Source organism: Tachypleus tridentatus, chromosome 12 (genome assembly GCF_004210375.1).
Source record: "Tachypleus tridentatus isolate NWPU-2018 chromosome 12, ASM421037v1, whole genome shotgun sequence".
Lineage (NCBI taxonomy): Eukaryota > Metazoa > Arthropoda > Merostomata > Xiphosura > Limulidae > Tachypleus > Tachypleus tridentatus.
In genome coordinates this window covers 13,686,856-13,701,015 of record NC_134836.1, presented here as the reverse complement: position 1 = coordinate 13,701,015, position 14,160 = coordinate 13,686,856, and the positions used below count along the sequence as shown (strand labels likewise).

The following is a 14,160-nucleotide window of genomic DNA, read 5'->3' as shown; positions in this document are numbered from 1 at the left end:
CTTTTTTATTATATTCACAAGCTTATTTTCCTGCTTATTCTTCTCTCTGTCCTGATGATTGCTATATTTTTTAAGCCTCCTCCAGGTCCAACATAGCCAGGTGGTTGGAGTACTTAACTTCTAAGCTGAGGGTCACAGGTTCAAATTCGTGAGGGGTATTATAATGATGATTAGCTGCCTTCTCTCTAGTCTTACACTGTTAAATTAAGGATGACTAGCACAGATAGCCCTCATGAAGCTTTGTACAAAATTAAAAAAAAAACACACCAAGTTTCCTCCCATCAAATCTGTCATCATACCATTACACTGGTTATCCAATTTCATCATCATTTATAGGATATAATTTGAGCAACCATGTGGACCACACCCCTTACATTTATCTCACATAACCTGTATAATTATAGTCTGGTAATTTTGTGATCTACAGGTTACTGTCTACCTCCTGTTACCATCTTGAGCTCCAGTTATTTTATGACTGGGTAGGTCTTCTTTTTGTACTGTTATTTTCTGTAGGGATCTTTTTTTGCATATACAAATCCTGCTCAGTTGAGAGTGTTGCCTCACCAGGTATATATGTTTCTAAACTCCCACTCTTTGACCTTTGAGGTCAGTAACACCAACTTTTGAGATGGGATGTTCTGCAAGACTGCTTTTTCCTCATGATGTTTTGCATCATAAGTACATTCACCCCAGAGTGTACATTCATGGACAAACATGAGTAAAACACACAGGGATTGTTGCTCCTTGGTTTGGTTGTATCATTAATGGTCTGCTTTTCAAAATAAGGATTTTGGTCACCTATTGTACTGTTTGCTGTGATGCATTCCTCCAGACTCTACAGTGTATTCTCCCTCTGTCCCCACATTGTTCCATTGGAGTATTGGAGTCCTTACCATTTACCAGCTCCTTGCTACTGGACCAGGAAGCTTCCTCTTAAGCATTCTCAGTTTCATTCATTTGAAGGTAGGGCATTGGTGTTTAGCTGGTGTAGATAGTGTATAGACACTCCTCCTTCCATGGGCCTGATGTTCTATTCCAGATACCACTGGACACCCTTCTTACTGTTACCCAGATGTCAGTTTCAAGAGGGTACTGGTGTTGGTTGGAGTTGGACTAACCACATAAGTCCTTATGTATGAGTGGCCCAGGGACCTTCCTTCTGAGGACTAGGTAATCCATTGCCAATGATGTCTGGTTCTCGATTGAAATTTATTGCCACATTGCTATTTGCCATCCTACTACTGTCCAGATGTAAGTGTTGATTGTGTTGAATATGCACACTAGATGGTGTTGGTTTTGGAACAGATTGTTCGAAGGGGAATTGTAAAGAACCCTCTTTTTACCATAGGCTGGGTATTCTTATCATGGGTACTGTTGGTGTTAGTTGAGGTTGAACTCCTCTTTATGATCTATTGTGCCCTAGTCAGGGTTCCCGTCATTTAATTTATGGGGTTTATCCTCTGATTCTGCTCTTTTTAGTAACATATCATTTTCATGGACAAGGAGTATATCTGTCTCAGAAGTAGGGCAGTCTCCTATTGGTGTATCCTTCATATTTTTTATGCACACATCCCATTATTATATGAAGAAAGGTAAGATATTGTGTCAGAAATTAACATTTTCATTAAATCAAAATTTATATCCAATAGAATCTTCTCTCACACTTTCCACCCTTCTTCCCATTTCCAGTGTTTTTTATATTTATGCTGCTCAATCTCTATGAAGTTTACGCAAGCTACATGGAGAGAGTCAGCTATGCTAGGAGTTTTGTTGCATTCCTTTTGGTAGAGGTTTGGCACATGTTCATTTGCATGCTATCACACAACTGCCCCCCTTCAGGAGTATCAAGGCTATTTGCAAGTAAGCATTTATGTATGTAGAGGGCAGTACATATGAGAAGAGGTATGAATCTATTAGTTACATTTTCAGTGTAGGAAAATGTTAACTTCTGAGTTCAGGCTAATTGATATTGAAAGGTTGCAATTCATTTTTACCACCACTGGTGTTTACTGATCACTTTTGCAGCAGATCCTCTTTTTAGATATTAATGTTCAATCATGGTCTTAAACACTGATTTTTGTTTTGCAAGATAGAGTGGCAATTTTGCATTCAGTAGCCATTGTAGAGTGTGCTGAGTAGTAAAACTTATGGTTTTCCCTAAAACATCTTGTAAACAGCAAAGTTATGTAAGCACCCCTTTTGATTATTAGAAGCCTAACCTTTCATCCGTACATCTCTACATTTGTGTTTCACGTTATGTCCAGTCCATAATGAACTAAAATGGCTTCCAAAATAAAATTCTGCAACAGTCCAGGTTTGTGATCAGTTTTAACCTTTGCTCTGATAGTTTAAATTTGGTGAAGCAGTGACAGCCATTTATTGTTTTATCTTTTTTGTTGCCTAGCTGGTAGTTAATTCAAAAGAAACATGCTATCATTCACATTTTAATCACCAGCCTGCATTTAAAACAGATTTTCTGTTCTGTACATTCAAATTATCATGTAAGTATTTATCTACTCTTCTAGAAATCTTGTTTACCATCCCCCCAGTACAGGTTCAGCTGCACAGTAATACTTTGTGGTGCTTGTGACAGTGAGTTTTGAGTAGTAAATTTCACACCTTCCAATTTTATTTTTTTGAACCAAGTTATGGAAAATATCCAGATGCTGTAGCTGTAGACTACTTATTTTCTAATAGCTTGTCTGTTTTAGTCACTTCAAACTATATTGCTACAAAAATGAACTGAGATACTGATGTCTGACACTCGTATGATACTACATGAACTTGCTTATTAGGCCCTTTGCTGTGTTTTTGAAAATTGGTTGGCTTATCTGCTTATACCAATAATATTGGATGTGATAACAAATGCTGATGTCCAGTTATCAACTAGATTACCATCTCACATGAAAGTTCCTCTTGGTATTTTGAATTCCTAGTATTTATGTAAATTAACAGTTCCATTGCTAATTACATGTTGTGTTGTGCCCTTATATAATCATCTAGCTTCAAATGATTTCTGGAGATGTTGGCAGAACACCTCTTCTCTATTAAAGACTCTTACTTGTACCAAAGGTATTTGGTGGAATTTTTTTCTGAAGGAATATTTCCAATCATTTTCTGGTCAGTGTGTAACTTCAACCAGTGATGGAACTCTGCTCTGCTTATTTCTGACCTTGCTGTTTCTGAAGAACTTATGGTATTTGTTGTCATTGTAACCATGAATTAGAGGTAAATCCATAGTAGCAAACTTAAACTTGTTTCTTTTCTGATATATCTTGACAAAGAGTAGTTTCAAAGCTCACAATCAATACTTTCATGCACAAAATAATTGGTTACTAAGTACAACATTAATTCTTTCTCTTTATTCAGATGTATCTTTAAAATGAGTATTATTTTTCAATTAAAAAGTATCATCGTTCAAAAGTCACATTCCCAAATAAATAGTTTGAACATTGAACCTTTAGCATGCTTTTTTTCATTTAATGGTAAATGCATATTTCGTGGCTAAATGAAGTTTTTCTCAAAGTCATGTAAGTTATCTGGGATGACTTGATAGCATTTGAGTGTAAGCTAGTTTGTTCATATACTAGTTTTTGTTTTATTTATTTTAGAAGCCCTAATTATCATGGAAGTGTCAAAAGCACACATAAGGCATATAATGTTTAAGAGTTTAAAAATGGGAAAGGTGCAACCAAAGCTACAGGAAGCATTCAAGAAGTGTACAGTAATGACATTCTGAATGTGAGGAAGTGTCAAAGATTGTTCAGTAAGGTTAGAACTGGTGACTGCAGTTTGAATGATGCTTAGTTCCCTAGGTGCCCTGTTGATTTCAATTATGACCTGTTTCTAACAACACTTGAGGAGGATTGTGCTGTAACTGTTGAAGAATTAGCCCAGAAACTCCACTGTCTGTCAGCATTTGCAAGAACTTGGTAGTTTCAAATTTAAGAAAATGGATACCACATGAGTTGTCAACTAATATATTGTGGGAGTACAAGTAGACATCTACACATCTCTTCACTCATGAATTTCAAACTTTGTTTTTGAATCACCTAGTGACTGAAGATGAGAAATGGTACTCAATCAAAATGTTAAGTGTTGCCAACAGTGGGTTAGTGCAGGAGAACCAGCTACAACACAACCAAAAGCAAACCTCCCTAGGAAGGTTTTGCTTCATGTTTGGTGGGATAAAAGTGGTGTAATACACTTTGAGGTGTTACAACCAAACCAGACAATCACTGCTGAGAGATACTGTCAACAATTGGATCGACTGAACACTTCACTCAAAAAGAAAAGACCTGCTTTGGTGAATTGGAATGTAGTTGTTTTCCACCATGACAGTTCACATCTTCACATTGCTATGATCACTTCCAGAAAAATTGAAGAGCTTGGCTAGGAGAAACCTCCCCATCCCCTTTATTCTCCTGATCTTGCTCCTTTAGGTTACCATCTTTTCAGAAGCTTGCAACATCATCTGAATAAAAAACGTTTTACTTTTATGGATGAGTTAATAAATAGCCTTTGTACATTTTTTGTCTCAAAACCACCCAGTTTTTATAAGCATGGTATTGAAAATCTTTTGAGACATTGGCAGACTGTTATTGAAAATGATGGAGAATACAGGGTGTTTGGAAGGTCACTGTGCAGTTTTGTCTGTTAATAAATATATAAGCTCACAGTGGCTTTCTGAACACCCTGTATATCCCTGACTAAAGTTGTTATTTGAGCTTTTTTATTTCTTCTTTTAAATCTTAGTATTACAAATGACATTACACATGAGATGACCTGATGTTTTCAGTTATGCTTATTTCCCCAAACTTAATGGGTAGAGTTTCAAAAAAATATGAAGAAAACCCCATATAACTATGTCACTGAGAATGGACTTATTTATTTCCGGCTGAGGCCCAGCATGGCCAGGTAGCTAGGTCTCTCAACTTGTAATTTCTGGGTTGTGGCTTTGAATCCCCATCACACCAAACATGTTTGTCTTTTCAACTGGGGGGATGTTATAATGTGATGGTCAATCCTAGTATTCATTGGTAAAAAAAAAAAAAAGAAGAGTAGCCCAAGAGTTGTTGGTGGGTGATGATGACTAGCTGCCTTCCCTTTAGTCTTACACTGCTAAATTAAAGATAGCTAGTGCAGATAGCCATCATGTAGTTTTGTACAAAGTTTGAAGCATAAACAAATGCAGACTTTCTGGGTTTGACACAAAGAAAGACAGCCCAAAAAATACACAGAAATAATCTTTATTCAAAACTAAACACAGGCTAGTGTTTATAGTAAGTGTGTGGAACTGGAAAGAGAGATAAAAGGAATTGTAAGTCATTAAATGTTCCATTGTAGTCAAAAAATTTTAAAAGTTGAATTCTTAATTTTGAATCTTTATCAAGTTGTTCAAAATCTCTAGAAAAACATTATGGCTAGACTTCTCAAACAAAAACTAAAACTACCTTTGAGAACTTCATAATTTCTCTAAACAATGAAAATTAGCCAAATCTAAAAAACTTGTGAAGGCAACAAAAAATCTCTTAAGTTTTCAAAACTAAGAAAACAGTAAAATATGTACAGACACTCTTTCTCTTATTCTCCAAGTGTATATGCTACCCAAATGACTAAAGTCCACTCTCTGATTAATAAAAGGATTTCAAAGCTCTCAAAACACTATTTGTCATCTGTCCTGTGAAAGTGGGTTTTCTTGAGGCACTCCTGTTTCCCCCATAACAAATTCTGAGGCACTTGGATTTATAGATTCCATTTACTCATGGCCCTGATTATGGGACGTTCCACTGATTGATGTGGAGTTGGTCTGCAGCTTGCTTCTTTTCTGCTGGTGGGCTGAGGACTTCTCCACTTCATTTTGAGGCCTTTATCTTACTCTCCTTTCTCTCCCATCATTTTCATACTGCCCCACCTCACTTCATTGCCTCAAACAATGCAAAATTAAAATACAGGAAAACTCCCAACTACAGAGAAATAAACTTTCACGAGCAGGAACAAAGAGGAACAATGTTCCTGAACATCCCTGTTGGGGAGAGAATTTCTCAGATTTCTCTCTCTTTAAACTAAATCCCTGCCAAGGTTTTGTTCATTCAAAACACTATCTTGTTTACCACTAGAAATAATTAGTCACTATTTGCAACATGTCTCACATGCTATGGTAATTTTTTCTGATGAGGAACACCATAATATAGTTCATAAGGTATATAACTGGTTTGGAACTGCAGCAGTGTTGCTAATTAAGTTACTTAAAAAGCATTTGTAGGCATACAACGAGGATCATATTTCATTGTATAAATAAGTGGAAAGACATGCTATGTTATTTAATTGCATAACAGAAAGAGAATGTGCAATATTGAAGTTTAAAAAGTATTAATCAAAATATAAATATTATAAAACAAATGTTAGAATTGTGTGTGCCTTTTTTTTTTAGTTGTCCTTAATGTGGATTAAAATTCAGATATTTATAGAAAATGATTGACAAGGACAATATAAATATTGTTCATAATTGTGCAATACCTCATAAATATTTAAGATCATATTGTAACTTAAATTTTACAGTGAAATATTTATTATAAAGTTGATTCTAAAAGTTTCACATTTGGTGTTTTCCCTTTTTTGATATTGGCACTTTCAAAATGTTTTAATATTTATTAAACTTTTTTTGGCATTGAATGTACTTAAATTGTAATTATATAAGTAATGTTAACCTTTGACAAAGTTTTTTTTTTTTTTTAATACATTCATTCTGTGTCTATTATTAAAAAACAAAATGTATGAACAGTAAGAGGCAATTTTGTCCTCCAGGGCTATGCTTGTCCACCCACTCTTGAGGAAAGAAAAATTAAAACCCATTCTTTATTTTTCAGATATTCAGTGATTCCCCTCTTAAGCTCCTTTAAAGTGCTGGTCTCCACAACTGCTAACAACTTATTTCATAAGTGTATTATACATTTGCAAACTAATAGTAGAGTCTTGAATAATAGGGTGGAAATGAGGGTTTTTATTCATATTTCATGTGCATTATATTGATGTTCTGCTATTTGTAGTAACAGTGATTGTTACTGACACTACCACATTTATTTGTATAAGGTACAAAAGAGATGGAAGTGACAATTGTTTTTAAACAAGTTTATTTGGAGCATTTCTAGTTGAAATTGGATTATCACTGAAAACAAATACATTATAATGTTAATTTTATCAACCATTTAAGCAAACTGGCAAGTTAGGGACTAGTAATGTGCTAACTGCTCTTAAGTTCAATGGAAATGCTTCTGTTTTGAATAGGTCAAAACCTATATGCTGCTTTATGACCTGTTTTACAACAGGTCACAGAGTGTTATAATTAGGTGGCCTAGCCCACACTTGCTTGACTCTTGATAACTGATATGGGCAATACTCAATTGTAGATTTGCTTTGGAAATGGAGTGGCCAAGATTTATCTTAGGTAAATAATACTGGCAGATTTCCCTGCATTGTTAGCCAAAATTTAAAAATTGTACAGTCTGTAATAAGTATTGTAAGTAGTGGAAAAGCATGAGAAAATAGATAATTATATGTGCACAATTATTTGGAACTCTGTAGTACTTCATTACTAGAAGAATCAAACTGTCAACTACAATCTAAATTTTTCCAAATCTTAAGCTTCTGTCTTCTCATCCTATTATCTTCAGTATAAAATATAACAAAACTAAAAGTCTTTATCTCATTGATTCCCTGTGTAATAATATGAACTTCAATAAGATCAACTCTTTCTCCTCTTTTCAAGAGAAAAATCACACTATAACCTTTCTATCCCTAGTTATCCTAAATGTTTTCCTCTTAAGCCTTTACAGAAAATCAGTATAGGACATTTTGAAAATACATACCATAAATTTGGCTGCAAATGTCAACAGTTTAATATTCATTAAGAAATATTTAACTATTATTGAAGTTTTAAAATTGTTAGGAATTTATAGTGTAAATGCTAGTAAGCTCTGTTTTTGTTTTGTTTTCAGTGTCTGCAATATAAGTCAATTTCGTGACTAAAGTGTAATATTATAAATACAGAAATATAAGACTTGGAATTGTATTTCAATGTATTTATTTTAGAATGATGGAAAAGAAGAAATCATTGCTTGTGCCTGGGATGGACAAACATACATAGTTAATCAAGATTGTCAGTCAGTAAGATTCAATTTTGAAGAACCAGTTTGCACTTTTACAGCAGGTATGAGTATTTTGTAGAAGAATAAGATGCTTTCTTTAGATATGGGTGTGTAGAAAAGGAATGACATTTTTTCATATTTGATACACAAGTGCTAAAATGAGATTGCTGTGTACAGTTATAGCAGGTGCATTGTAAGGTTATGATTAGAATTGTTTCCCACCACAGATTTCTTTAAAAGTACTTTCTGGATGGTGTGTAAGCAGGGACATAGATTTTTTACACTTATGTGGACTGTTCAATTTACAAATTGGTGATCTCTGATTACGTGAACCTGAAAGCTGTAAACATGCAGTCACAGAGTAATCTTGTTGCCACGATACTTGCATGTATACTTAGGCCTACTGACTGATACTTTCGATCTATCGCTTAGATCGAAAAGCTTAGAAGCACGCCTATATTAAAGATGTATATTTCGGCTACAGAAAAAGTTTACATCTAGGCCTAATTATGTAATTTGATTGTTAAGAACACGAGAATCAGAAGAACAAACACACAATTTGTAGGCCTGTGATGCAATAAAACAATTCAACAGACCAAACTGTAGGGGGGGATGATTGTATGCACCATACCCCGCACCTAAGATGAAGGGGGGATGTATACCGTCCATCCCCTTCAGGATCTATGCCCCTCTGTGTAAGTACTAGTGAAACAGAAAATATGAACTGCCAAAAAGAGTATTGTTGTGAAATGTTAATCTTATTGAAACAAAAGAGAAGTACAAACCTTAATGTTATTACACATTAAATGTTGTTTATGGCATTGTTTATCCCAAAATGCACTTACCTTTGTGCCACTTTAGCATTATCTCAACGAAAGTTTCTTTTCTCAACCCATCTGAGCAATTGTGTGAATCCTACCTCACTTGCTCCAAGTTATATAACACACAGTATTGGCCATAGTGATTTTAATCTTGTTACTCTCTCTATCTATGCCAATACATCCTCTATACTTGATCCATATATAAACTCCTGTTATTTCTTCTTTACATTTTCTCATTGGCAGAAATTATGACTATGGTTTTGTGTGATTACTGCAGGTTTCTCTTCAGCATTACTACTATGTTTTCAACATATTCATGTGGTTTCTTTTAGACCTGTTTTAATGGATCTTGAGTTTATTGTTTATTTACTTTATTATACATAAAAATGGTGAGTGACTTGATTTGTTTTGTTTTCCTTTTCAGGGGACCCTCTCATCATAATTTCACTGGCTCACATGCAGTATTCTGTAATTTTCATGTTGAGTGCCTGGACCTATAATTCCGAGTTCAGTTTCTTACATTTTACGTTTCTTTAAGTTGAGGTGATGGTTTGTCCACTTTTTTATTGCTTGTTTTGTCTTCTTAATTCTTGTGGCTCAACAAGCAACATTCTGTAACTTTTGGGATGAATTCCCTTAATATCATATCACTGTAATATCAACAATATCACACTGTGATATCCAAGCTGCTACATCTAGAATTTAGCTTTGGATCCAGTGCCCTATAGTTCCAAAAATAAAATGTGGGATCATTTCTGTATAGTTGGGGCCTGGACAACTTTCGTGAGCATGTACAAGATTTCCAGACCAAATGCATCTAGTATTGCAGGGAAAACTGGTTTTGGAATAGATATCCCTCATTTGTTCTTTCTTGCATATGTTATGGTTTTGACACTATGACCACTTGAACTTTACTGCCCAAGTTCTTAGATTTCACATTATTCAGGAGAAGTACCTATTTGTTCTAGAAGTAGTGCAGATCTCACTAGTGTGCTGTGGTTTGTCTCATTTTCACACCTGGTTTTCTATGTATATGCTTTTTGTGTGTACTTAGTTTTTGCATGACCCTCCACCTTGTCAGTATTGAATTCTGAATTCTAGCTAAAGTGTGAGAAGGGGTAAGTGTGCTTTGGAAGTTTATAGTTTCTGATAATACCTACCTCTCCCTATGCTGTCCTACCCTTCCTCCTCATGATAGCTGATGTTTGGGCCTGATAGTTTACCCAGTATCAAAAAAGTGAATAATAAATAACAATGAGCTTCTGATATAGATGGATGCCTTAATGTAGGTGGAGAGTCACAAGATTAAAATTGTTATGAGAAATATAGTGGAGAATAAAGACTAGAGCAGGAAAGGTGTAATTCACACCAATGTTAAGATGAGCAGAGAAGATAAACTTTCACTGGTATGAAGCTAAAGTGCGAGTGAAATAAGATTATCAGAAATACATTTTTGATGTAGGAGAATGTAAAATTTTAACCATTGCTGTGATTTCACATTAAAATTCTATTAATGGTAATCATAGTAATTTTTTCGGTCTTTGAAGGTAAATTTAAAATATCCACTTTATAGTTTAAAGTAAGTTTTTATGCTGTTTTAATATGATTGATATATAAGTTATTAATGTAATATATGGCAATGTCAAAGCAAATTGATAAAGAAACAATTATGCTTTACTTACCATGCTTTTTTTATTATTAGGATATTACAGTATATCTTTAAACCAGACGGTTCCATGTTTTGTATATGCAACATTCAGTAACAGACTGTATCTTTATCATGGTGTTCAGTTGCCTGCTATGAGAACCACAAATTTATTTGAAGTTATGAAACAAGATCCAGAACAAGAAGCAATGTTAAACTTACTTGATATTGACAGTAAGTGATATGACATTTTGAAAATGTTTAAACATACTTGGATTGAAAAAAAAAAAATGTATTGTTTCTTGATAAATATTTCAAGCAAACTGTGTGAAAAAGTAAATGTTGTACAAAGAAATTATTGAATTATTTAGCCTGAACTAGAACAGTGTATCTGAGCTTACAACCAGACTTCATCTTCTGTTTATAATGCTCCAAATGAGAATAAACTAGTCTGAAAACTCAGTAATCTATTTTCAAATTCATGAATGTACATGAAGCTGTGTTTGTTTTTTTAAACCCACTCATGATTATCAACTCTTTTGTTCTTGATAAATGGCAGGCATACCATTTAAATATGCCAAAAATTCTCATATGTTAGAAATACAAATGTATAATTTTACTTGTACTAGTTTAATTTTATTTGGCATCATAGATACAAGAAATATTGCTTGGGACACTTTTTTGATGTCATCTCTGATAAAATCGGATAGGTCTATGTGTTTACTAAGGCAACTAGAACTAAACTGAAGTGGTGAGTGGTGAGCCCCTGTATATATATTACTATGGAAAGTTCTTGAAAATTCTAAAAGGTTCTATAAAATTCTTGTAAGTTTTACAACATTCTAGAAAGTTCTTGAAATTCTTGTAACTTCAAGAAAATTCTCTATCACCTACTCAGCACTGAATTTTCCCAGAATGTTCTGGAAAATGGGTAAATTTGAAAATTTCATTACCCAGGTCACAAAAGCAAAGTTTGAAGAGAAAAATCGGTGTTTTCCATTCACTTTAGACATAAGCAATTGGGAAATAACACTTTCTGCCCAGGAACAAGAAAAAAGTAAAACTTTTCTTACATAGTGTTATTGTTTTAAACTACATTATTAATGTTGAAATTTGTTTTTACACTAGGTCATAATGATGATGTTAGGATTAAAAATTTTAATATTATGCCTAGAAAGCTCAAACTTTTGATGTCACTTTCTAGCAAATTCAGATGAAGATTGTAAATATAGTGTTGCATCAAAGAATAAAGAAAATGGAGACTTATTTTAACCGATAGCTGTTTCCATTTTAGTCAGAGTTTGAGTTTTTATAGAAATATTTAGATTCATGTTAACTATCATGCTTATTGAATTACTTGTACAAATAAGTTTATTTTCATGCCAGTTAAAGCAGTTCCAACTTGTTCTAGCTTTTAAAAGTGTTAAAAAAGAAATCAAGTAATTTGTTATTGTCACATTTATCCTTTTGCTAGAGTATCCTTTAAATTATCTTGTGAAAATAATTCAGAGTTACAACATGATATTAAAGGATGAAATGGGAAAATATTTTTAACTTACTAAACTTATGTTTCTAAAACTAATTACTGAAGTTTTAGGTTAGTAAGTTTAAAACTAAAGAGGGACAATACATCAGATTTTTGTCAAGACTTATCTGTTATGTCTTTAGTTATTGATTAGCATTATGATTATAGATATAAAAAGACGAGCTGCTATCTGTTTTGGCATATCTGTTATAAATCAGATATGCATTGAATAAATAGGATTAATAGCTTATTTGTACAGTGTTTTTTTTTATATAAAGATATACAGAAATATTCATTGTGTTGACAGTGTTAATAATTTCATCATCTTATTAGTCAATTTTTACATAGCCAATTTCATAATAGTGGTGAGAGCCTTCATTTACTACTCTGTACATTTATTTTGAACAATTGTTTACATATTTTGACTTTGTTCTTTTATATAATGTAACGCACAACATCATGTTACTATAGTGATCAGTGTAAATAAAACTTTATGCGACAATCAATTAAAATATTTAAAATGTATATCTAACTATTTTTTTCAGGCATTGATTTTTATTTACACTGAGTATCATTTACAGCAATGTTTAATGCAGTATTGGTATTTGCATAGTGAAATTTAAGTCATTTGGGAAGTCAAATATAGATCTCCACTTGTCTCTTATTATGTTGTTGCAGGAACCAATATTTCTTCTCAGCAGGCATTGTATCATTGGTGTCTGTATGGTGAACTTACAGAGTTAATCACTGAAGTGGAGGAAGGAGGAAGCATTTCCTGATGAGATTATTCACATTATTGTGATAGAATTAGTTTTTTTTATTTGATGTTTCTCAGAGACGTGTCAAAACTGTTCTTATGTGTATTAAGATATGCTTGTGTGAATATATAACGTTTTGATTTCTATCATTTCAACTGATTTAATAAAGCAGGGCAAATTGTTTAAAATTAGGTAAATGATGTATGTATATATAATGAAAAACTCCACAATCACAAAGTACATTACTATTCTGCTTTGTGGATACACCAATTTAAATATGCCATAATCTAAGTAAGTGGCACTGCTAGAAAACAATTTTATATAGCTGCATTTAGTATAATAAAACCATGTATTCTGTGACACAACCTGAGTGGTACTTTAAATGACAGCTCATGTTGACACCAGAACATGTTTTAAATTAATATCTGATACTTATTAGCCTCATATTATTAGTTTGTTTAATTCCAAGCCTCCAAATTCTGAGGGTGAAGTATGTATGATTTTTCAAATGCTAATACTTATTATATGACAATGCTTTCATGTTCTTATTATATGTGGCTGTCTGTATGAGAGACTGTGTAAGTATTTACACAAGATTTGGGGAAGTAACAGTACATTTCTTTCATTTACAACATAGTTTAATTTCTAACTATTACTTTGAAACAAATGATAATTAGTTTCACTTGTCTTCCAAGTAGTATCTTTAATGCCAGCCATACAAATTGTGTGTTACTAACTTCTATATAAATCTCGTATATGTTCAGAAAGTGATATATCTCAATTGCTTATGCCTAAAATAAATGGAAAAGACCTGTTTTCTCTTCAAACTTTGCTTTTGTGACCTGGGAGCATATAACAAAAACATGATGGAAGACTGTATTTGGAGGCTGATACACGAAAGTTATTTACATTACAGTCGCAAATCTCGAAAAATTACTCACTTCTAACCATTTCTGTACAACTTTAGTATAAATATATGTAAATCGTGATTCATATGCAGTTTTATTCAGACCTTATGTAAATGAAAATGTGCAAATTTGCCCATTTTTACATAGAAAATAGGTTAATTTCCAGGTCACAAAAGCAAAGTTTGAAGGGAATAATGGCCATTTTCTGTACTTTTACAACATAAGCAATTAAGAAATAACATGTACTATCCAGGAACAAAATTTGTGTTACATAGTGTTATTTTTCACCCTGTTTAAACCTTGGTACTTTTTCGTCCACGATTTCTCTTTTGTTTCATTCTCAATAGTTGACTTTT

At 33.2% G+C, this 14,160-nt stretch overlaps 1 protein-coding gene across 9 annotated transcripts in view; it reads left to right on the top strand.

Annotated features, from left to right (window-relative positions):
* Window positions 1-13,260, top strand: part of LOC143234859 (KICSTOR complex protein ITFG2-like) — a 78,939-nt gene extending 65,679 nt beyond the window's left edge. For 7 of the 9 annotated variants that reach the window (XM_076472549.1, XM_076472547.1, XM_076472552.1 and 4 more), the window contains 3 exons: window positions 8,092-8,209; window positions 10,671-10,847; window positions 12,817-13,260. In XM_076472549.1, the coding sequence (XP_076328664.1) occupies window positions 8,092-8,209; window positions 10,671-10,847; window positions 12,817-12,917 (396 nt within the window). In that variant the 3' untranslated portion in view covers window positions 12,918-13,260. Of the gene's footprint in view, window positions 1-8,091; window positions 8,210-10,670; window positions 10,848-11,570; window positions 11,671-12,816 lie in introns of all 9 variants that reach the window. The other 2 variants (XR_013018836.1, XR_013018835.1) reach the window with 1 other exon arrangement.
* The last annotated feature ends 900 nt before the right edge of the window (window positions 13,261-14,160 follow it).